Source organism: Asterias rubens, chromosome 16, assembly GCF_902459465.1.
Source record: "Asterias rubens chromosome 16, eAstRub1.3, whole genome shotgun sequence".
NCBI lineage: Eukaryota > Metazoa > Echinodermata > Asteroidea > Forcipulatida > Asteriidae > Asterias > Asterias rubens.
Genome location: NC_047077.1, coordinates 5,713,724 through 5,739,416, shown reverse-complemented (window position 1 = coordinate 5,739,416; position 25,693 = coordinate 5,713,724). Strand labels below are relative to the sequence as shown.

Below are 25,693 nucleotides of genomic sequence, written 5' to 3'. Positions count from 1 at the left end.
TGAAAAATAACATTCTTTTGTCGAAGATAGCATACACCTGTCGTAATCACTCGCAACATTAATGAAAAAAAGAAGAAAAAACCAAGTTTTGTTATGGAAGCATACCAGCAGCGTTTCCACTTCGAAGAATTGTTATGCTCCAAATTTGAATAATGAGAAACGTTACCGCGTAACACGTCTCAGATTGTGTTTTCCTATTAGGGATCATTCGTCCTGCATGGACATTCGCTCCGGTTTTTCGGCGATATCTCAACTTGAAACGTACCCATTTTTTTGAAAGGTTTAAAATAATTATTTTGAAATAGTTTTGCCATTGAAGTATTGAACAGTATCTATGGTATCTAACAGTATCTTTTTCGTCAAACGGCTGAGCTGCTAAAAAATGAAAGAATTCTGAAGTTCAGTTGTCCGTTAATATTTTGTTATTGTTTTTAAGGAGGCTTGGATACTTTTTGACTTCGCGTTGGTTGTTGGAACTTTATGTGTCCTCAGCATTATTATGTGTCTGCGGTCCTGTGTGTGCCCCCAGAATAGAGCGCCCTCAATGTAATAATCAGCCGCATACATTATTTTGTACCACGTGATAAAAAAATAACGAGATAAACATGGCCGAATTGTTGAGTGATCGAAATTTTACTCGCTGAAGATGAGCCCACCGTAAATACCTCGATCTACATTTAGAGTAAATTTACAGCTAAATCGGAAGCAGGAATTGACAACTACGAGACCGTCGCAGCTCTGAGGTAAGTTTTTGGTTGGTGAGTAGGCATTAAAGTGACTAATGGGGAAGGTTTTGGGAGATGAAAATATTTTTCCGGGATGTCGACTGTTCAACCACTGCACACCGAACCAGTGCAGTGGGGTGCCGTGGTAGTCGGTGAGCGGCGATCTGCATGCCGTAGCTAACCAAGTGTACAAATCGTCGTACTCTGCGATCGGGGTGCATGCTCTACGGCAGATCGGAAGTTTAAACCGATTAAATTTGTCCGCTTACCTCTTCATACTTCCCCTCAGAGTCACTCATTTGAATGGTGTTGACAATTTTAATTACTTTACTTTACTTTACTTTATTAATCCATCGATGCTTGTACTTGTTGTACTTGTACTGTTTGTAGGGCAATGCCTGTTCATAGATTAAGGGGTACGTGCATGTTTCTGTATAAAAACATAGGTTAAGTCACTCGCAATGATGATTCTGTTGTTGATCAGGGTCAAATAGGGATGGTAGATGTTTCCAGTGGTTGTCAAGTCTGCTTTTGAAGAAGTTTACAGACGGAGAAACCACTTTTTTCTGGTTGTAGTACGGTAGCTCATTCCACAAGTCCACCACTCTGTTGAAAATATTTTAAAAAAATTGATCTTGCATTCTTTTAAGTAAACTTGCTCAAACTATTTTCTTGATGAGGTTTTTAAAGTTTTCTGAAGTGATTCACTCATTCAAGATCTTATCTACAAGTGTTCTTAGATTAGCATTAGAAATGGTAAAATAAATCACTTTTTTCCCCAGAATATTCGCCTTTTGGCTACAATGGCTACTTCCAAAGAAAATAAAGTATACTGTGCAACGCTGTGCAACAGCCCCTTTCCCTAGTAAACCTTTACAAATTGCTGCATTTGGCATTTCTCAATGATTTTTAGCTCTGCATAAAAATGTCTTAAAACAATGAGCGCTTTCCTTTGAAACACTGTTGTGGTGTGATGTGCACTGTAAATTACAATGTAGCTTCATATTTTAAATAATATTATTGAACCAATGGTTGGGGAACTTTAGCTATTGAATGTAGAAAAAGCCACACATTTTGAAACTATTTATTGGAATTTGTCCAGCCCTGTGGAATTCACTTCCTGATAGCTGCAGTAAAGCAAACTGACTTGAATCATTCAAGAAATGGCTGAAGATGTCTATTTTGGGCCTTTTGATTTTTTACTCGTCTTGGACACATCCTACTGCTTTGCATCTCTGGGAAAGGTGCTCTATAAATGACAGGTAACTATTTGTTGAAAAGTTTCCGTATGGCGCCACCACTTTTTCATTTGATATGAAATAATATTTTATCTAATTTACCTCAATGAGATATCCTTTTTTGTAAAAATTCTTATTATTTATTGTTATTTATTTTTGTACAGGGTGATCTTTGCTGTCGGCCTCAACTCAATAAATCCCAGACCATGGACAGCGGTTCGGCTGTTAGCAGAGAACCATCCTCCGCAACGGTCATCAGTGAGTCGGCAAACGTCGTCGTCCAGCGCCTGACCTCAGGCAGTCCGATCTGGAACCTGACCGCCACGGAGGGCGAGACAGAAGGAGAGACGGAAGGGGAGGTAATGGATTGCTTATTCCCGGATTTCCAATCCATGTTACTCCCCAGTGCTAAGGAGATTTTACGTGGCGCTTGCATGGATGTTAGTGGGATGGTTGGTGATGTGTTTTGGCTCATTTTGGTTTTCTTTTTTTTTATGATTTGCTGTGGTGTGTGGGTGCTTATCGTTTGTATGGTGTGACCCTAGCAGTAGGAGTAGGACTGTTTTCTTTAATAGATGTACTAATTTTCTAATAGATACAGACCTTATAATGTGAATTGGGAAAAAAATTCACTAAAATAGAGTAAATAGCCATTCTATTCAATACCCTTCCAGTGCACAGTTTAAAACATCTGATTACACCACTCTGAGCAAACTGGGTCTTTACATTTTGACAACTCCTTCTCAGATAAATATTAGTGCTTTGTGAAATCAAGCTCAGGCCTGTGATTTGTTAGATCAAATTCACTTCAACAGGCCTCGAAATAACCCACATCACCTGCGGCAATTGCCTTGGTGCCCTGTGCAAAGTTCCTTTACAAATTTTCATTTTCATTGCTGTGCCCTATCAAGAGCAAAGATCAAGGCCTGCATTAATCACACAGATATAACATAAGAATGCCCCAGATGGACAGTGGAGCTTTTAAAACCAAAGAAAAACACCAAGTAAATACCATTCCGATGACTTCATTTCAATTCAGCATGCTTCGACCAAACTTCCCAAACTTTGGACAAATCCTGGGGAGCACCCCGATGAAAAGGTCGAAATCCTGCTCTATTAAATTGTTTCTTTTGTTCAAACCCAAATTTGTCAGAATTTACCCATTCCGTTTCACTTGTGGTTTATTACTTAAAGACAGTGGACACTATTGGTAATCGTCAAAGACCAGTCTTCACAGTTGGTGTATCTCAACATATGCATAAAATAACAAACCTTTGAAAGTTTGAGCTCAATCGTTCGTTGAAGTTGCGTGATAATAATGAAAGAAAAACCACCCTTGTCACACGAAGTTGTATGCTTTCAGATGCCTGATTTCTAAATCTGAGGTCTCGAAATCAAATTTGTGGAAAATTACTTGTTTCGCGAAAACTACATTACAAGTGATGTTTGAAGCTTTGTATGGTGCGAACAATAAGAATTTGACAAAACCCAATCTATGACCCTACATTTACTTTTAACCATTTGCATTTAATTTCCCAAATTTTCACCTGTACACTTCTGATCTGTTGCACTCAAACCACAAAATTAAGCGTAATTAAAAAATGGCACTTTTTTCCAGAGCAAAGATGAAGCTAACCTCTACAATCTTCCGAGCGCGTCCACCCTCCTAACCCCAGCGCAGATTCAACAAATTGGCCAAGCCCTGACTACCCCCGATGACCCTGCTGGTAGAAGTAATCCTGTGCCCCATCACCAGCTGGAGCCGGGGGTGCTCGATGCCCCTGTAAAGACCCACGAACCCGCTGGGGGTGCCGGTGTCCAGGTGGGATTCCCGATGACCAAGACAGGCAACGCAGCCAGCAGTGACAGCCTGGATCGGTTTATGAATGAGGACAACTCGAGGCTGGGCGAAAGTGACCACTTTGGAGATCAGCTGCTCCTGACGGCATCAAGTAAAATGAAGTTCCTTACAGTCCATTGTTTTATTAGGACTAGATGTAGTATACAAATATTTACTGGCGCCCAAGGTGATCACCGGCAGAAAATAGAATGCTCCGGAAAATCACTGAGGGCGTCGTAGTTTAAACCATAGCTTGAGTAAACGCAGTCAAAAATGTTTTTGTATCACCCCATTCATTTACCTTGCTAGACATCAAGGTACTATCAAGCTACTGTTGCTATGGGTACAGTACTTTGGTTACTATGGGATAGTACATCGGTTGCTAAGGGTATAGTGCTTTGTTCGCTGCAAGTATAGTCTAACTGGGCCTTCGTTGCAATCTGAGCACTCTACCCTGCTACAGCCCTAATACACTTTAAACCTGCTTCAATTTCAAAACCCCCACTTTAAAGTTCAGCAATTACAACGAAAAGAAAGATACAATTTAGGTTTTGTTGAAAGTATTCCTAGTAAAAGTTTTGTGCTACATATGTGCTACATGTGTGTAAGAGCTCTGACCTAGTTGCAATTGTCTTTGTAATTGAGCTTTACTTAATTCTTATTTAATGTAGATGACTCACTGAAGTTGGATATCCCTGGGGTGTTGGACCTCTCAGGAGAGAGTCTAGAGACTTGTCGACTCCTTCAGGAAGTCATAAACTCTGAAATTATGACAGGGGACATCAAGAACGAAAACCTAGACGTGCAAGTGGCAGCCACTGCTGTGGTGACAACCAGCGAGGACGGTGACACATCACCTGGGGAAGGGATCAAACAGAAAGGACGAGGAGGTGGGAGAAAGAAGCTGAGCGAGAAAGAGAAGGCTACGCCGCTGAGAAGGAGTGGAAGGCACAAGAAGATGGAGGAGGCCAAGGCTGAGACGAAAGAAGTAGAGGAAGACAAAAAGGACAAGGCAGAGATCGTTCAAAAGTCTGAGAGTCAAGATGAGAAGCCGGGTAAAGTCAAAGATGCCAAAGAAACATCCAAAAAGGCAAAAAGAACGAAGGTTCAAGAGGAGAAGTTAAAACATTCCAAGTCGATGGGAGATTCAGAAGATGGTGACGGTGAAGATACCTTATCCCAGGGTTCAGACACCTCCAAGGAAGTAAGGAAGAAACGCACGTACCGGAAACGGAAACAAAGTAAAGAAGAACCTGATGAGGACATTAATAAAACTCTTAAACAGCTCCAGATGGAGTTGAAGATGATGCAGGAGGAATCCAAGGATGTTGAAGCTCCCAAAGAAGGCCATCAACCAGGACTGGAAGGATCTCATCAAGGAGACTCACAAGAAGACACATCAAAGAGAGGAACTTCTCAATCCAAAGAAACTCGCAGGCGCAGTGAAGATGGTCAGGCCTCCAGGTCTGATCATACTTATGAGCGACGGAGATCGGGATCCACTTCGGAAACAGCACCCTTGCTGTTCACCCCGGATAATGCCGTTTTTATCAAGCTGGGCTCTCCGAAGGAAGGCGAGGGAGAAAGACGCGGACGGACGATGGAGACGAGAAAAAGGGACAGAGCAACGTCTTGGTCTCAACTTAAAAATAAAGGTATTTATAAACACACTATGCATTCATGAGTCATTTATTATGCAAAACATTCTTGATTACAAAGTAAATGTTTGTTAAACGGAAAGTTGTGAACAGAGGTTTCCTCAACTGAATTGTCGTCTCAAACAAACAAAGTGTTCAAAAAGTGCTTGAAAATTTTCACACAAAAAAACAATTTTTTTTTACCATACTTTAATACTAATGTGTTTTTTTGTTTATTTATAAAGATGACGGAGAGTTGTCGTCGGATAACAATGACGAAGACGATGACAGCAACTGGACGAGTGATGACGATCCAGAAAAACTGTGGTGTATTTGTCGCAAACCTCACGACAATAGGTAAGATATCTTCTACTCATTTTAACTGTTTTCCCCTTTGTAGAGGAGGTGAAGAATTTGACAGAATTTAACAACCATAGTTTGATTTCTGAGAGATAACTTCACAAGGCTGGATGGCCACTTGAAGGTGAGGGCTACTCTTAACTGATTTCGACTATCAACCCAAATTGACTGCCTTCAGAAGAATTACTGGGCTCAGTTTTGCACTATGCAATGTCAAACATTAATAGCAGCCTATCGATCTCTAATAATCCTTGTCTGTGCCAGAAAAGGACGAAGGTCTAGAATTCAAGATTACACAGTAATGGCCCGGCCACACAGGCCACGATAACGAGAACGGAAACGAGATAGTTAAAAATGCACACCCTCGATTGGTTGAATGAGCGTGGGCATATTCTGCATGGAGCAATTCAACCAGTAGAATACACTTCTTTGCGTCGTTTTCGTTATTGCTGCAGTGTGACCTGGCCTTGAGCCCCGGGAAAAGGAGAGATTTTAAGCAGGGATTCCAGTGTTCTCTGTCCGGTTTGGTTTGCACCGAAGGTGCATGCATACGTACAGACTACACAATGTATTGTCCATCCAAGGGCCCTATGTCAATCGGTCAACTCATGGTAACCCAAAAGAGCTTTCCAAAGGTTTTTTTATTATGAGGGATTGCCTTGCATATCAAGGCCAGACATCCACATCAAGGTGAAGGCTGCACTAAACCGGTTTGGGCTTCAACTGCTTTTATACCAGGGGCACTTGCAACAGTTTTTGCTATCGTCCAATCATTTGCCTCCTTTGACCCCAGTGAGGGTGCGGAACAGACCATTCTTTGAAAGAGTCAACGGTCTCAAACTATCAGTAAAGTGATTATCGCACGAAAGAGACGGGAACCATCAAAAGCTAAAATATGGCCCCTGAACATGTCTGGAAGTATTGCCGAGAGAAAGGTCAATGACCTTGGTTGGTGGCTGGCGCTGTTAACGGACCTCGTCTCCGGCTCGATTCGTTGACAGCGCCAGCCACCAACCCGGTCATTACCACGAGTGAAGACCGGGTCCTCGCACTGTTATTCCCTAAATAAAGGTCAACCATTATGCAGTTAGGAATGATATATTTTGAAATTGACATTTACGTTATGTGGGTAACAAAATTGTTAATTGATTTGATATTTTGCTCTGCGTTAAAACCATCAACGTGATCGCATTAAAATGAGCCGCTAGAGTTTCAATTTAATTTTACTTTTTAATTTATTATCCATTCTAAAGCCCTGTTCGCACTGGACTTAAATTGGGCAAACTAATTGAGCCAATGGGTAACTTACCCATTTCAAGTCCAGTGCGAACAGCCCAGGTAACTTTCCTGACGGGTAACTAACCCACGCCGCGTGGGTAGTTTAACCCAGCCAAAGGTGCCCAGGAAGATTGACCAGGTCAGTTTAACCGAGCCAGACAGTCCAGAGCGGACGTGACGGGGGCCAGCTCGGTTAGTTTACCCACGGTCTCGTTAATTCTACCCGAGTCAAATAAATTCAAGTGCGAACAGTGGGAAAGTTTACCTGTCGGAATGTTACCTAGCGTCATGGTAAAGTTAACCAAAATATTAATCCAATGCGAACACGGCTTAATTTGTTATGGCCGAGCTGTCTAGTGCACTTGGTGCACTCAAGTTCTGTGTCCAATTTCATAGCTCTGCCAGGGGTGAGAAATTTCAGACTTTTATCCGAGTTTTGTTTTTTCCTCCAAATTAAAAGTTGCAGGCTTTTTAAAAGGCACCGGACGCTATTGGTAATTACTCAAAATAATTGTTAGCATAAAAACTTACTTTACGTGTGTACACGTACTCGTCTTAATTTGGTACATGATGTGCATATGTGTTTGCAAGGTATGGGTGGCACTTGACACTATAATGTCTTTGATAACCAAAAAGAAAGAAACAAACTGTCACAAAAATTAGTTAATTTGATTGTCATCTGTACACTGCATTTTTGTTACACAACACTTACTCTTTGTTTAAGAGCAATTTATTCGCTAGTTCACAGAGCCAGTTTTTATTTCAAAAGTTACATACACCCCCCACAAAACAAAACCTCCAGAAGAAAAATTGTGATTAGGAACAAAATAAATGGGCTGTCGCTGTATGTACATTCCTTTCCATCAACTTCTGCCCCCCCAAACAACCAATCATGACATGTTTTTCATTAGTTATAGGCTGTTTCTTTTCTCCAAATATGATGCAATGCAATATGCAGGGGTTCAATATTTGAAACTTTTTTTGGTCCAAACCAACTGATGTCACTATATTATGTAGACAATGCGTCAGTGAAAGCAAAAGCAGCTTTATGCTTTGTTCCCTTGTCACACAAAAATGTGTGCTTTCAGATGCTTGATTTCGAGACTTCAAATTCTAAATCTGAGGTCTCAAAATCAAATTTGTGAAAAAATAACTTCTTTCTTGAAAACTACTCCACTTCAGAGGGAGCCGTTTCTCACAATGTTTTATACTACCAACCTGTCCCCATTACTGTTAAGGTTTTGTAAGGTTTTGTGCTAATAATTATTTGAGTAATTACCAATAGTGTCCACTGCCTTTAAGGAAAATTTCAAAAATGCTGTGGGGGTGGTGAAGAGACAATTAATTTGAATGTAAAGCAGTTGAAACTAAAAACATCAGCTTGTTTGGGTACACAATGTACTGTTACTCCTTTATGGATTTTGTTTTAAATGTTGTTATTAAGAATTCTTTTGAATAAAATTCAAATTTATTGGGTTTTTTTTTAGCAATAAATTTTATTTGCTTGCATTTGAAGTTACACTGTTGAGGTCAGAGGTTAAGAATGTCCTTATGGAATGTCTCCATGCAGATTTCTTGTCTCTTGAGGGCAGCAAACATGCCAATAAGTCCAGCCCAGCCCATAAATAATTCATGCATTACATTTTCTGGACCTCTCAATGTCCTGCCTGTGTCATGAATAATTCATGCTACTTTCCCAGTGACCTAATTTGCATCATCTGCCAGTTATGCTGAAGCCACGCCCATCTCATGAATAATTCAGATCTAATTTCCTATTGCGCTGGTAGCATACAGCTGCCACAACACAGTGCAGTACCATATTGGCAGGATGGACTGCAGTTGCACAGCTCTGTACATTCACGTAGTAAAATGATGACTAAATGATATTTATTTTGCTGACAACCATATGGTACCATTCCAACTGGACTTATTCACAGAGATGAATGTTATGACATGGGGCATTCGATTTGAGCTAGCACTGCTGCATGGCGTTGGTGAATTCCAGACGTCTGTGTTCCAGCACTGAATCATTTATTGTAATCTGTTTATATGATGTGTTCACTATGGTAAAGAATCGTAATTGTAAGGTAAGATTGATTGTCCTTACCCCTTCAGAGACCATTTATTTCTTGATAATCATCAAAAAATGCCCAGACATTGTTAATTTCTTTAAATAAATGTGTGTAAGTAAAAAAGGCCAATAGAAATAACATGAAGAAAAAATAAATTAGTTTGTATTTAGAAATTAGGACAAAATGTTAAAGCACTACATCCAGTGACATCATTGAACAAAGCCAGACATGACCTTTACTGTGACCTCTTTATGTGAATGGAAGTAAGCCAATTCTTGCGGCACCTTGCTGCTGCTATGGGCATTTTGGTATTAAGCCGCTTGTAGATGGCAGGTGTGTCGTGGACTAGGTGTCTAGTTCACTGGACCCATGCTCTGGTGTTTATCAGCAGTGGAGTGTGGGTTCGAATCCCTGTCTTGTCACTTCTGCCCTTGAGCAAGGCACTTCACCTAAGTGTGACCTGCTCCAACATAATGAGGAATGTCGAGTTAAAGTCTCATTTCGTGTAATTTGACCTTTTTTTCTGCTTCTGTAATTTTAGGTTGCCTAATGCTAATTCTTGAATAAACTTGCTGTGGTCTTACCTTTTCATCAAAAGATTAACAAAGATGTAAAAACAGACGATTTCTGAGCCATGTTTTTGTTCTAATTATAAAAAAAATAAAAAAAAATAAAACAAAACTGCAGAAAGACAAAAGTCGCCCCAATTGATTACGCGACGTCTGCCCCAAGCACATCACATAAGCGCAACCAAGGGGTACTTTTTTTAAGCCAGTGACCTAATCTATCTAAATATACATTACGTCAACACGTTGTACGACTGCATTGCTTGTTACAGGGGTTCAAGGAAACCCGTTTTCATCACCTGACCTATTTCAGTCATAAAAAATCGCGTCGCGAGATTAGTACAGCTTGTAACCTACATAGCGAGCGAGGCGTCTGTTTATCTATGAAGCGAGGCCGTCACCCGACCCAGTGCTGTTGCTACGTGACGTCATAGCTAGCTTGGTTCCACTTTGCGTGCACCACCATACGGGAGCCCCACGCATACATACATACAGGTTTTACACGGCATGCGCAGAGAGCCAAGCTATGACGATCGTTGCCAAGCGTCGGCCATGTTTATCCAGTGGAATGTTTATCGAAGTTTTTAAAAAACAGTGTCTGGTTTCATCAATGTTTCGGAGATTTTTGAGGTTGAACTGCTCCAAGCCCAAATAATTCTGAATGCTAAAGGAATAATCTTTCAGTTAAACTTGGTGTTGGGTGAGAAGAATCACTAAAATCTTAAGAAACATGCGAATGGGAAAATTGCGAATGAAATCTGTTCCCTGGTCTTGAAGCAGAGTCATTGTACGTCCGGATGCGGGTGATGTAGCTGTATAGCCCCCGGGAAATTCGTGATGTGTTGGACCCTGCCATGACGAAACCAACTCGCATTTCAAGTTGGAAATAACAACGCAAATTGCTCTACCGATCCAAGGCAACGTGTTCCTTTAAGCCATCAGTATTTGTGAAACCATTTCAACTCCCAGGGTGATGAGTAGCAATTATAAAGTGTCGTGTTCAGGAAGACGGAAGACAAGTGTCACAACTTGGATTCAAACCCATACTCTGATGACTCAGCCATGAGATCTTTATGCTCTAAGCCCACTCGCCTTTCAACCATTTATGTTGATTTGACGCTATATAAATGTCTTCGGATTGATTAAAGCACGTTTATTTGTTATGCATGTCAGGAAATGTAACGTGATTAACCGATTTGTGTGTCTTTTAAATCATACTTAACAACATTTTCTGGAAGTCATCTTTGGTTCTTAAAGGCAGTGGACACTATTGGTAATTACTCTAAATAATTATTAGCATTAAACCTCACTTGGTAAATAGTAATGGGGAGAGGTTGGCAGTATAAAACATTGTGAGGAACGGCTCCCTCTGAAGTGGAGTAGTTTTCGAGACTGAAGTAATTTTCCACGAATTTGATTTCGAGACCTCAAGTTTAGAACTTGAGGTCTCGAAATCAACCATCTAAACGCACACAACTTCGTGTGACTAGGGCGTTTTCTTCTTTCATTATTATCTCGCAACTTTGATGACCGATTGAGCTCAAATTCTCACAGGTTAGTTATTTTATGCATATGTTGAGATACACCAAGTGAGAAGGCTAGTCTTTGAAAATTACCAATAGTGTCCACTGCCTTTAAAGTAGGTCTAGGTATACCATAGGGATAACAGTTAATAAGCCTTTTCAGTAAAGCAATTACAGCACAAGGAAACTCAAAAGTACATCAAAATCGTAACGTGAGTAACCGTTGAATTGCCCATTTCAACTCCCAGGGTGATGAGTAGCAATTATAAAGTGCCGTGTTCAGGAAGATAAGGGTCAAAACTTGGATTCAAACCCACACTCTGATGAACAATTTATGTTGATTTGATGCTATATAAATGTCTTTGGATTGATTGTAACCTTGTTTTTTTTCCATCGTGTGGTTATCTTATGTTGACCAACATCTCTGTAGACATTTACCAGAATAGAAACTGGGGAGAGTCAAACGACCGTTCTAACTTTCACGTTTTTATTTTTTGCCTTCGAGAAAGACTCTGCTAGGGTTGAAACGTCAGGCTATTAACTATTTTTTTCGTTTCATATTTTTCATCTGCAGGTTCATGATATGCTGTGACCAGTGTGAGGAATGGTACCACGGATCCTGTGTTGATATCACTAAGACTGAGGGAAAACGCCTCGAACGAGAGAAGATTCGCTGGATATGTCCAGTTTGTATTGGTACGTATTGGGTACTATCCCGTTTCGCCCCCAAATATCACTCAGATAGGGTTGTATTTCAAACCAAAGTAAGACTGAGGGAAAACGCCTCGAACGAGAGAAGATTCGCTGGATATGTCCAGTTTGTATTGGTACGTATTGGGTACTATCCCGTTTCGCCCCCAAATATCACTCAGATAGGGTTGTATTTCAAACCAAAGTAAGACTGAGGGAAAACGCCTCGAACGAGAGGCGATCCGCTGGATATGTCCAGTTTGTATTGGTAAGTATTGGTTACTATCATGTTCCCGCTCGAAATCTCATGTGATTATGTGTAGAACTTATGCAGTCTATTCCCCTTTGGTCTATTAAAAACCAGTGATGTTTCAAACAGTTAAGACAATGTTTCAAACATTTAAGACGGTGCTTGCAGCAAAAGAGCATCTCAGTTCCAATACATAATTTTTCACTTTGTTTATCAAATCGTTTTCAGAAAAAGACAAGAGAGACAGCAAGCGGGAGATGAAGATTGCTGGCGAGGCGGAGAAAAAAGACTCGCCAGTAGAACCCTTGGACAAAACCCAAGACAAACCACAGGACAAATCGGATCCCACTGCCAAGGAGAAACCCCCTGAAGAGAGCCCAGAGGTCAAGGGTGAAGGGGCAGAGGTCAACAAGCCTGAGGTAACAAGCGGGAAGTCACCAGAGCTTTTGCCGTCCACAAAGAAGAAGCGGTTGAAGTTTTACAAGGTTGGTTTTTACTAAAGCCCTGTGTAATGCTGTCAACACTTGCTGACTTTATTTTCGTATTCTTAACCACATCGTTAAGCCAGTGGATACTTTCGGTAACCAGTATTGTCCAAGGCCCACACTTTGTGTATCACAACTTATATATAAAATAACAAACCTGTGAAAATTTAGGCTCAATTGGTCATCGGAGTCGGGAGAAAATAACGGGAAAACCCACCTTTGTTTCCGCACGTTTCGTAGTGTCATGACATGTGTTTACTATAAATCCGTAATTCTGGTTGTCGAGAATTGATAGTTGTTTTAATGTTTTCTCAAAAAGTAAAGCATTTCATGGAATAATATTTCAAGAGAAGTCTTTTACCATTACCTGCTGTATACCCTCTAAGTTATTTGTAAATATGTGAACTTTTATGTTTTTTTTCTGTTTCGAAAGTGTATAATGGCTTTAAAGGGAAGGTACACTGTTGGTAATTGTCAAAGACCAGTGTTCTCACTTGGTGTATCTCAACATTATGCATAAAATAACAAACCTGTGAAAGTTTGAGCTCAATTGGTCATCGGAGTTGGGAGAAAAATATCAAAGAAAAAACACCCTTGTTGGACAAATTTGTGTGCTCCAGATAGGAATAAAAGACTTCTAGCTAGAAGTCTTTTATTATTTTAGTGAGAAATTACCTCTATTTCAAAATCTATGCTACTTCAGAGGGAGCCGTTTCTCAACATGTTTTATACTATCAACAATGCTCATTACCAAGTCAGTTTTTAAGTTAAAATTTGTTTTGAGTAATTACCAAACGTGTACCTTCCCTTTAACAAACTTGTCAGCTTATAGGCCATGATATTCTAAGCTTGATCATGCCATCTTAAAAAATTTACTTTCAAAAGTTGGTCACGAGCGGGAAGAATAATCCCTATACACAATCTGAGACTGGCAATAACCCTTCTCGGATTCAAATTTTGGGGGTATGTATTTTTTACATAACCACATAATCTCAAAATAACTATCAAAAGCTGCAGTTAAGCCCCTAACTAAAAGTTTTTACTGCCTATAATTTGGAGAGTGTTTACCAAACAATTACCTTCCCTTTAAAGGCAGTGGACACTATTGGTAATTGTCAAAGACCACTCTTCTCACTTGGTGTATCTCAACATATGCATGAAAGAAAAAACACCCTTGTCACACGAAGTTGTGTGCATTCAGATATTTGATTTAGAGACCTCAAATTTTAAACTTGAGGTCTTTAAATCAAATTTGTGGAAACTTACTTCTTTCTCGAAAACTACAACACTTCAGAGGGAGCCGTTTCTCACAATGTTTATACTATCAACCCTCTCCCCATTACTTGTTACCAAGTGAGGTTTTATGCAAGGTTTTATGCTTACAATTATTTTGAGTAATTACCAATAGTGTCCACTGCCTTTAAGATGAATCTTAGTGCTCTGTGGAGTTAACTTTGACATTCATGTTTGGCTACTGACAAGAATTTTTTAAACAATTTTACAATCATCACAATATATTTCCACAGCCGCCTCCTCCAAAACAGCATTGCATCGGACCGGGTTGTCAGAGCTGGGCTCGGCCGGGTTCCATCTACTGCAGCAGCGATTGCATCGTGCGCCACGCCCGCCAGTCAATCCGCATCATTCACCAAGAGAAGGAGAGATCCTTGGGGTCTAAGTGGAGACGAGATTCTACCGGCTCCGTGGGCAACAGGAATGTACTGGTAAGAAGAAAGTAATATAATAGACCTTTTCACAAATACCGTTGCGCAAGCGCGGACTGTTGAATGGGGTGCATTGTGGGATAGATATGGATCAAATTTTATCACCAGCTAGACCACAAGGCACCTAGTTCCAAGCTTTACGCATGCGCCCCAGTATTTGAGAATTAAGGTCTATGTAAAATTACTTGATGTGTCTGCTGCCCTCTAGTGCTGAAGTTGTCTCTTTTTGAGCAACTTGTAGTTTTTGCTATTGTCTTGTCAATGGTCTCCATGTAGTTAGTGGGCCTGTGTACATGTTTGGGGTTTCCCTTTTGCACTAAGTATTTTGATCTTGTGCAATTAAGGTATTAATATATCAAACTCTACCCTAAGGTCATCTGCCCTAAACTAAACTAAACTAAGGCCGTGTCCGAAACGACGACTTCGGCTACAGCTACGTCTAGATCAGCGCGTCTACCAGCGTTGAAGAATAGGCAATCTAGCCGTAGCTGTAGCCGAAGTCGCCGTTTCGGACACGGCCTAACATTGGACTGTGTCAAGCATTCTAAACATTATATGCGTAAAATTTCTCACCAATACACTTTCACTTTGCTGATATGCAGAACAAAGAGCCCATTCCAACAGCTCGTTTTCCAAATGCTGCATTTCTTTGACTTTTTAGACTGTTTTTAAAGGGGAATATCAATTCCTATTTTTGTAGCTCCCTTGAGTTATTTTCATCTTGAGTGTTTTTGTTCTTTTGGTACTCCTTAGCCTTGTTTGGGGCGAACTGTCTAATTAGGGTCTAGAGGTGGTCCACATCCCACATTGGACCGCAACATAGCTAGGGGTCTAAATTCTCAAAACAGTGCGAAAAAAAAAATTTGCAGAGGACCCTGAATATCTTCAATCTTTTTATTCCAGAGCCCTGGTCACCGCCACGAGCCAGAGCGCATTCCTGTGATGGAGCGTCACACTGGTAAGGTACGCACCGGTCTGTCTGCACCCGTACAGGATCAAGTCTATGACTTCCTAGAGAGGCACCCGTCCTACGAGGTTGTCAGACCCGGAACTCAACATGGGGTCGCGACCTTCTACTCGTCTTGTAAGTAGAAACATATGTGACAACAGAATTACTGTGAAAGTACTGAATATACAGAGCTTCATACACATTGGTGTAAGCGTAAAACCGAATAATATATTCCTGATGCCAAAATTAACATCTATTAAAGGCAGTGGACACTATTGGTAATTACTCAAAATAATTGTCAGCATAAAACCGTACTTGGTAACGAGTAATGGGGAGCTGTTGATAGTATAAAACATTATGAGAAACGGCTCCCTCTGAAGTGACGTAGTTTTCGAGAAAGAAGTAAGTTTCCACGATTTTTATGTTGAGACCTCAGAATTAGATTTTGAGGTATCAAAATCAAGCATCTGAAAGCACACAGCTTCGTGTGACAAGGGTGTTTTTTCTTTTATTATTATCTCGCAACTTCGACGACCTATTGAGCTCAAATTTTTCCAGTTTTTTTTTTTATTAAATGTGAATTGTTGAGATACACCAAGTGAGAAGTCTGGTCTTTGACAATTACCAAAAGTGTCCAGTGTCTTTAAATGGTTGAGGTACATGCTACTGAGGATTCACACTGCCTCTAGCCAACAGGCTAGCTCGATAGTCTAGTGGTAAACAAAATCTACTCAAGCAATGCAAAGATCAACGGTTATTTATACAGGCATTATTGATCACAGATCCTTCATTGCACTTTACAATGTAAAAAAAGGAAGAGGGGGCATGAGTGCAGCAAGCAAAAGTCACCTATAGTTAAGAAAAAGGTTCATCAGCATCTTCCTTCTTTGTTTAAACAGCAAAAACAAAACCCGACAAGAAGGACAAGAAAGAAGAGCAGATTGTTGCGCGAGTTAGAGAGCGAGGACGAGAGCAGAGAGCCTCGGAGCACAAGACCCACAGCCGAGACAGCACGGACAAGGCGTCCACATCGTCTTCCTCTTCGAAGGAGAAAGCGTCGGCTTCGTCTTCGGGTAAGGAGAAGACGCCGGGGGCGTCTGTGAGCAAGGAGAAGACGGCGGGGGCATCTACGTCGTCTGGGTTGATGAAGGAGAAGCCTCTGACTAAGGAACAGGCGGAGAAGAACAGGCGAGCTGAGGAGCAGGCTAAGGAGGGCGTTAGGAGGAACGTACGGGAATCACTCAAGGACATGCTGGCTACAAGGTAAGCATTAATATCTCTACAAAAATAATAATTGTGGCTTCTTATATATTGCTCATATCCGTCACCCTCAGTGAAACCCATGGTGCTTCAGCATTCAGTATTTTTCTGTGAGGTGTTGTTTCATGGCTCTCCTTACTAGTGAATTCTGCGCTTATGATCACGATTCGCCACTTACCTGCAAGCGCCAAATATCTGTGCTGGCTGTGTAAGTGTAGAATGCCTAGTAACGTTGAGTACACACGCGCACACGCCAAAATTCCCCGCTAACCAGTGAAATACACTTGTCTACGGTAAGCATAGCCATGAAATTTGGCCCAGGATCACCAGGGCAAACCTCTTCTCTTTTCGATAAGTGCACTAGGTTCTTATAAATGCATTTTAACAACACACAGAATTCCTAGTTCAAATAAGAAGTTGTTGGCTGTTTATTTACTGCCACGTAGTAGATTGGGAAATCTGGACAGAAATGAGTCCAAATAAGAACTGTCTCTACTGCAGTGGTGTAGATAGGTAGTCATGAGACTAACAAGTTCAAGCAAAAACTTGTCTTGCTCAGGACCCAATTTCAAGGACTTGCTTGAGCAAAAAACATCCTTGCTTGGTATAATCAGATTACCGGCCAAGACTCCACTTAATTGTAATGCTAAGTAAATAGCAGCTAAATACCAGTTACAAGCAATGTATATGGCATGAAATTCTGGCCAGTAACATGTGTAAAATAAGCAAGCTATTTTCGTGCTGAAGCAATTTTGCTATTTATTTTCTGCCGTGGAGTAGATCGGGCATTAGGAGCAAACCTAGTCTAGATAAGAACTCGCCCTGCCAGAAGTCAATAATTTTCTCTTTTTTCTCCTTTGTTATATCAGGGTCAAGGGAGCCAAAGACCTCAAAGAATACGAAGACCAGGTCAAGAAGAAAGCATATGTGATTGAGTATGAATTACATAGACTGTACAACAACACTGGCTCCAAGTACAAGTCTAGATATCGCAGTCTATTCTTCAATATTAAAGATAGTAAAAATCAGGTAAGTTGTGCTTTGTCAGGAGTTTGGTTTAAAGGCAGTGGACACTATTGGTAATTAATAATTATTATCATAAAACCTTTCTTGATTACGAGTAATGGGGGAGAGGTTGATAGTGACGTAGCTTTCAAGAAAGAAGTAATTTTCAATGAGTTTGATTTCGAGACCTCAGATTTAGAATTTGAGGTCTCAAAATCAAGCATCTGAAAGCACACAACTTCGTGTGACCATGGTGCAACAAGGGTGTTTTTTCTTTCTTTAATATCTCGCAACTTCGACGACCGATTGAGCTAAAATTTGCACAGTTTTGTTATTTTATGCATATATGTTGAGATACACCAACTGTGAAGACTAGTCTTTGACAGTTACCAATAGTGTCCAGTGTCTTTAAAGTGAAGTTTACAATAGCAGCTTGTAAATAAGCTTTGTGAATGTGCGTGGTGCAGGCTACCCAATGAAATGTCTGGATGAACAACAATCAATACTCTTCGTCCCCGATGCATATTAAGTATCTACCTTAAATCAAAGAGATTGTTCTTCAAAAAGGGCATGTTGGCCAAGTTGGTAGTGACATTGCCTTCAAATCTTTCAACATATTGCTGTTTGGAGTTGCGCCTTATGCTTTTCAAGAGTGGTTCATGCTAGCAAACTTCAGTAGTGAGTAGTGATTGTAAAAAGCCACATCTGTAAATATTTGGTTCCAGATAATAGAAGGGATATGATGTGAATCATTATAATCAATATTTTATATACAGCAAACCTCATCTGATTATACTACCACCATAACAAGTTTTGAGTCTTACTTAAAATGAGTATCTGTTTGTTCTTCATTATAGGGTTTGTTCCGTCGCATCCTAAAAGGAGAAATCTCAGCCGCTAAGCTGGTGCGTATGTCATCAGATCAGCTAGCCTCTAAGGAACTCGCTGAATGGAGGGAGAGGGAAGCCAAGCATGTAAGTCAGCTCAGAGTTGTTGATGAGTGTCACTACTCACTTTTTGTATCTGTTGTGTCACTGTCGATTTGCTTCTAGCTTTCAAAAACCCTTTATATGTTTCTTGAGAACTAGGGGATCAGAATGACAGCAGGCCTCCAAATAACACATGGAACCCCAGCAATTGCCGTGGTGCCCTGTACTTTTTCCTGATAGAAGTGCCTCTTACCAGAGGGAAATTGCTGTGCCCCTTCAAGAACAAAAATCAAGGACTGCGATTGTACTCTTTCTAAAAAACCAATGATGTACCCTTCCTCTTTCATACATTTCTTGAAAACTAGAGGATTGGAATGAATGTACTCTTCTAAAAACCAATGATGTACCATCCCTTTATGATATTTGGGTTTTTTTAACTAGAGGATTGGAATGAATGTACGTTTCCTAAAACCAATGATGTACCCTTCCTCTTTCATATATTTCTTGAAAACTAGAGGATTGGAATGGATGTACTTTTCTAAAACCAATGATGTTCCATCCCTTTATGTTATTTTTTTTTTTTTTTTTTTAACTGGAGGATTTGAATGAATGTACTCTTCTAAAACCAATGATGTTCCATCCCTTTATGATATTTGTTTTTTAAGCTAGCGGATTGGAATGAATGTACTCTTCTAAAACCAGTGATGTTCCATCCTTTTATGTTATTTTTTTTTTTACTGGAGGATTTGAATGAATGTACTCTTCTAAAACCAGTGATGTTCCATCCCTTTATGTTATTTTTTTTTTAACTGGAGGATTTGAATGAATGTACTCTTCTAAAACCAATGATGTACCATCCCTTTATTATATTTTTTTTTAAACTAAGGATTTGAATGAATGTACTCTTCTAAAACTAATGAATTACCATCCATTTATCTTCTCAGACCCTTGAGATGATTGTCCATGAAGAGGAGGAGAGGAAGGTGCAACCCTTGACTAAGAAGACGCATAAAGGAGAAGTAGAGATCAATGATGATAATCTCAGTAGCTTGGAGGTATGTAACATGACATGGTCAAGTTGTGGCATTTTTTACATAAAATTAAACTGACCATGTGAAAATGTGTCTGCAGCCAGGCTGGTAACTGATGTTATTCACAAGCCTCGAAGTCTGATGGCAGACGTTCAGGCTACAAGCTCACCAGTCCCCTCGGCCCATTACAGACTGAGGCTTGTTTCATACTTCCTCCAAATGCGAATGCAATACGCTGTTAGACGACACAGGGCTGTTTTCGCAGCTGATGTGATAAGAAGGATTCGTTACGAATTTGTGACGTCAAAATTCATATCGCATTCGCTTTACCCTGGTTGAGGTTGTCACATCTTCATCATCTCTTGTCAATTATTTTTCAGATCCAGGAGAAGTCTGAGACCAAACATCTGATCGACATGAAGTTGATTGAGAAGAACGCCCCCTCATCGATCAACCCTCTGGACAACATGCTGGGCGACACCACGGGCCAGCACCGCGCCCATCTCTTCGATCTCAACTGCAAGATCTGCACGGGGAAGATGCCGGCCCCCCGGGAGGAGACCGTCCCGAGCAAGAGGGCCAAGGTGGTGAAGACGGCCTCGGCTGAGATGGTTGATGATGTGGAGGAGGAAGCGGGGAGTTCGACTGGGAGGAGAAGTGAAGAGGTGAAGGAGACATTAAGGGAGAAGATGCTGAGGTCAAACTCTGTCGACGACGATGGTGATAATGGTGGTGAAGATGATGACGATGAGGAACCATTGTGAGTCTTAATATATGTTAATTTTTGCATTGGGGGATAAAGAATATAGGTTTTTTTTTATCACTTTATACTCGGTACTTTACTGAGTTCTGTGAAAAGAAAGTACACAAGCAAATTTATCAAGTAATTGCGGTACCCGCTGTGAAAACTTTGGATTCAAACTGCCACTAGCCACCGGGCTAGCTAGCTTGGTGGTCTAGTGGTAAGACATCTGCTCTGGTAGTGCAATTAGAGTATACAGTGCTTAAAGCCAGTGGACACTATTGTTAATTACTCAAAATAATTACTAGCATAAAACCTTACTTGGTACCGAGTAATGGGGAGAGACTGAAAGTATAAAACATTGTGAGAAACGGCTCCCTTTGAAGTGACGTAGTTTTTCGAGAAAGAAATAATTTTCCAGGAATTTGATTTCGAGACCTCAATTTTAGAATTTGAAGTCTCAAAATCAAGCATCTAAAAGCACACAACTTCGACAAGGGTGTTTTTTCTTTCATAGTTATCTCGCTACTTCAACAACCAATTGAGCTCAAATTTTCACGGGTTTGTTATTTTATGCATTTGTTGAGATACACCAAGTGAGAAGACTGGTCTTTGACAATTACCAAAAGTGTCCAGGGTCTTTAATACACATCGGTGTACGGTTAAGACCAAATTATATTCATTATAATTCTATTTGATTGCTTAGATTGAGTTTAAGAACTTGAGGCCCTAATGTTTCTTGTGCATTTAATGTTTGTATAAGTCGAGGTTCTCCCCGGAATTGTTGCTTAGATGTAGAACAGAAAGCCATTCTAACAGCTTGAAACTATATACTGCACCTCCTTGAAACTCCTTTCCCGGTGAGGAATTTCAACTCCTACCTTCAGGTATTCTGAGTTCTATAGTCATCTTAAATGTTTTCTTCTTTTAGCCTTTTACCAAGAGTCTCGTTTAGCCTTGTTTGAGGCAAACTTGCCTACAAATTAATTTAAGAAATGACTAACATCTCCATCACCCTTTTCACCTTGCTAGTGTCGAACCTGATGATTTGCCGACACCACAGATCAGCCCAATCCAAGCTTCCCCTAAGGACCAGCCCTCAGCCAGGAGGCCCCCTCCTTCTCTCTGGAAAGGCTTACTCAACATGGAGGAGGTGGCTAGGTTTGTTGTAGCAGGATTCCATGTCTCTGGGCCCATCAGGACAATTTCAATGGTAAGTTACTTCTTTTTTTATCTTTTTTTTTCATAGCGTTAAAATAATAATAATGATAATAATATTGAAGTCTTATATAGCGCACATATCTACCAAACAAGGTACTCAAGGCGCTGAGTATATACAAACTTTCAGAAAGATAGGTAATTGCAATGATGAATATTGTGAGACCCTATTAGTTAGCACCTTATAAGGGTTTACAAGGTGCTACGGCGCATTAAGCAGCCACAGCCAGGAACACCGGGGCGAACCCCTTCTCTTTCCGATAAGTGCACTGGGTTCTTCTACATGCGTTATACAACACATGGGACCAACGGCTTTAAGTCCCATCCGAAGGACGAAGCAATGGTTAAGTGTCTTGCTTAAGGACACAAGTGTCATGGCTGGGGATTCGAACCCACACTCTGCTGATCAGAAACACCAGAGTTTGAATTCGGTGATCTTAACCGCTCGGCCACAACACTTCCACTTAAAAGTGTGTGCACAACAATGGCGAATAGGAGAATATAAACTGGTATACAGATAGTTACCATAGAGATTTTCCCTTGACATATTTGTGCTTGAAATGCTATGAAATGCATACTGATTGAAGCGTTGAGTTGTCAACCACTGGTTCTATTCAGAACCAACACATCTCACAAGAGATTGACAAGTCTTGCTGTCGCAAACCTCACCTTATGAAATGCTAATGTTATTGAGAAATTAGTCAAACTGTTAGTTTTTATCTTGTGAGTAAGAAATATGATGTTCTTAAGGTTAGAAATATTTGATAGGGTTTTTCACTATTTTTTTGTGACTCTGATGACCGTATGAGCTTAAACTTTCACAGGTTTGTTGTTTCAGGTTTATGTAAAAAAAAAAGAAGTAAGAATACTGATCATTGACATGTACTATTGTCGGGGTCATGTTCTAATTTCAATCTGGACGTGTTATTCTATATTTATATAGGATTTAAACAATCAATTGGTTTTAAGTTTTAAAAAAATCAGTATTCCCAGACAGACTTTATTTCTGATATTATACTTCACTGACCCCTTCAAATCACCAAAATATCTTCTACTGTATTCCCCAAACAGGACATGCCTGATAACATCATGATCTGCGGTCGGATCCCCTACCCGGTAGTCTGGGACTACTTCAAGCAGCTCCACAAGGCCAACAACACCGACCTGATCGTCTTAAGGTTCCACGTCGTCAACGAAGAGGACAAACAGAACTACATCTCCCTCTTCCAATACTTCCACAGTCGCCAGCGGATCGGCGTCGTCGGGAATAACAAGAAACACATCAAGGATATGTATATCCTGCCGCTATCAGCTCATGAACCCGTACCAAGGGAGGTTCTGCCATTCAAAGGACCTGGTAAGTTTTGTCCAAATCTACAAGCGGGGCTCAAATTTTTTATTTTGTTATTGACTACAAACCAAACATCACAAATGGAGTTTAAACATTAAGGTGTTGAGTTACCATATTGTGTAGTGTCTTGATGGATTTGGAAGTGTCCAAAGCCAGAGACAAGGGTAAAGGTTAAAATGTCACATAATCAGACAGAATGGGAATAAAAGCAAGAGAAGGTTGAAAGAAAGGGAGAGTCAGTATTTCCACTGAAAAGCAAAACTGTTTCATGAGGTTTACATTTCTTCCATTTCTCATTCTTCCTGTCCACAGGGCTAGCGGAGCCCCGCCCGCACATGCTGCTAGGCTTAATGGTGAGACATCGAGAGCGGGCGCGGTCAGCGAGTACCGGACCGTCGGCCCGACCTAATGTAGCCAACCAGCCTGTGCTTCCACAGGCTCATTCCAGATCGCAGCAGCACCAACAGAAACGACGCTTCTCTGATAACAGTCACGCCATCAGCATGCTCCCGAGGTCGCCCACCGATCCCGAGGAATTCCACAACAACCCCGAGGAGCACGAACTCGAATCCAAGCGCTTCAAGCCTGCTCCGGCGCATCAACCGTTGTTTATCCCCCAGAAACAATGGGAGGATCCAATTGTGGCGCAGTACGCGAATGCCGACCCCGCGGAGTTCACGGCAGAACCGTACTCGCCGACTCAAGAGGAGATTGAAGCACCATATGACCCAGCGGATGTCATGGATGTCATAGGTGAAGTGTCAAAGGTCAAGGGGTTAAGATCAAGCGATGAATCTGGCATTGACGAATCAATGCAAAACCCGTCGGTATTGACATCTCTCCTGCAGGAGGGTGGGCAGAAACTAAGCGCGAGCGAGATCGCCGACGCAGCATCGGACGTCACAGCGAACCTTCTGACGGCCTTCAGCTCTAAGCCAGACTTGACGGAGCAGCAGCAGCTCTTGATCAAACTCACCCAGCAGGTGGAGGACGCCAAGAAGGCGCTGCTGGACCGACAGATTGCATCCCTACAATCGGAAATCGAGAAGGCTACAAGCGACTCCGACTTTAGCCCGGGGCACGCTGCGATGCCCCAACCACGCCAGCCGGTCGCTGCCATCGGGGCTGGTCAGCATGAAACACTGGAGGGTGTAACAGACGATCAACTGGGATCACCTCAGATACGCCGTGCCCCGGCGGACTCCAGCACCGCAGTTGTGGAAGTTGGAGATGATCAGGGCGGGGCCACGCCTACAAAAGATGAGCAAGAATCCAAAACAGTGAAGTCCCAACCCGCCATAAGTGACCGATCAGCTCTTGACTTCATTCAGTCGGCATTATTTGATTCAAAAGCCATTCCTCCGTCAGATCCAAACACCACTGCGTCGGTTCCCCCGCCCATCAGCAGGACGACAGCTATTCCATCGACTGAACCTGCTCCTCCATTCCAGGGCGCCTATGAGCCCGAGTACACCCCACCCTCAACAGCCCCTGCCTACAATCCCACATACAACTACAATCACTACACTCCAACGCAACCGACTTCCCAGGTGGAGGAATACCAGCCGACGGAACAGCCAGACTGGACTGTAAACCGTGACTATGGACACGGAAAACCAGGTTACGATAATGGTAATGAACCCTACGCCCCACAGGAATACAACCCTGGGCATCATGAACCTCAATTTCAGCAATATAACAACCCCCAGGGGTATGGTAACTACAACAGGGGGAACGAGCCCGCAAGTGGGGGCGAAGGGCAGGGGTTCAACAACTGGGGTCAGCGTTATGAGGGAAGAGACCCTAGGGGTCATCGCAATGACAGGAGGGGGCCAAATAAAGATCAAAATTGGCGAGGCCAAAATCGTGATTTTAATAGATACTGAGGTCATTTATACTTAAAAGCCACCTCAGAAGGGTGTGTACAGCATTGGTAAGACTGAAAATGTTCACAGATAACTACCAACTTCCCTCAAAACATTTTTGTTTAAAATGCTTTTGGTTTTGTTCCATAACATGATGTCAGACAACAATAAAAACATACACAAATGAATTTGTACAGCCATAAACTATGTTCAACTAAAGTATTGAATACATGTATATGCCTTGGACTTGCAGTCTTTTACCAATGTTGTACACATGCTTTAATAAAGGAAATCTTGGCTTGGCACACAATTTTATGTGACACTAGGCTCTCTGAAAGGAGAGTTTGCTAAAGTCATTATTTCTGCAGAAAACTATTGTAAAAGCTTAAATGGTTGTTGATGTAAGACCAAACCAAGCACTTCAAATGAACAATCAAATGTACAATTGATTAGAACATGATTCGAACCTGTGACCTTCAGGAATAACAGGCCAGCAGCGGATTTCACGAGACGATAGGATTAATCCTAACTCAAGTTAGGATGAGCAACCTGTCCTAACTTAGGATGGGTTCAATTCGGCCAATGTACTTGGATACAGAACTGAACCCGTCCTAAGTCCTAAGATGATTCCTAAGTTAGGAAGAGTTTGGTGAAATCTATGGCAGAGCACTACCAATTTAGCTATCTAGCCCAAAACTTTGTCGGTTTTACCTGGTAAGTGTGCTGCCACCAAGTGTCACACAAGTCTCCCATTATGACTTGCGGAAGGACATCTCAGTCCCACAGAGTTCTTGGAAAGAAGCTGTTCTTGTAGCTGTTGGAACTGGGGCTGAGTCTTATGACTCTATTTTGTTTTTGTCGTGTTGGACATTGTCTAGGTCGGATGTAGTCTGGGATTTGAATGGCTATCTGTTGGTGAATAGCTTTGTAAAACGTTGTTAATGGTGAAACGTGA

The 25,693-nt window shown here is 41.3% G+C and overlaps 1 protein-coding gene across 2 annotated transcripts; it reads left to right on the top strand.

The window, feature by feature from the left end:
• Window positions 1-615: 615 nt before the first annotated feature.
• LOC117300754 (death-inducer obliterator 1-like) lies at window positions 616-25,327 on the top strand. Of its 2 annotated transcripts, none has more exons than XM_033784536.1 (17): window positions 616-743; window positions 2,128-2,322; window positions 3,582-3,915; window positions 4,475-5,458; window positions 5,686-5,797; window positions 11,814-11,935; window positions 12,408-12,664; window positions 14,191-14,388; window positions 15,292-15,472; window positions 16,237-16,600; window positions 17,467-17,626; window positions 18,460-18,576; window positions 19,476-19,586; window positions 19,943-20,322; window positions 21,337-21,517; window positions 22,594-22,879; window positions 23,186-25,327. In XM_033784536.1, exons 2-17 carry the CDS (start codon window positions 2,170-2,172, stop codon window positions 24,757-24,759), a joined length of 5,514 nt encoding a protein of 1,837 aa, XP_033640427.1. In that variant the 5' UTR covers window positions 616-743; window positions 2,128-2,169; the 3' UTR covers window positions 24,760-25,327. The 2 variants fall into 2 exon arrangements, with proteins under 2 accessions (XP_033640427.1, XP_033640426.1); XM_033784535.1 differs by having other exon boundaries at window positions 2,128-2,415.
• Window positions 25,328-25,693: the final 366 nt, after the last annotated feature.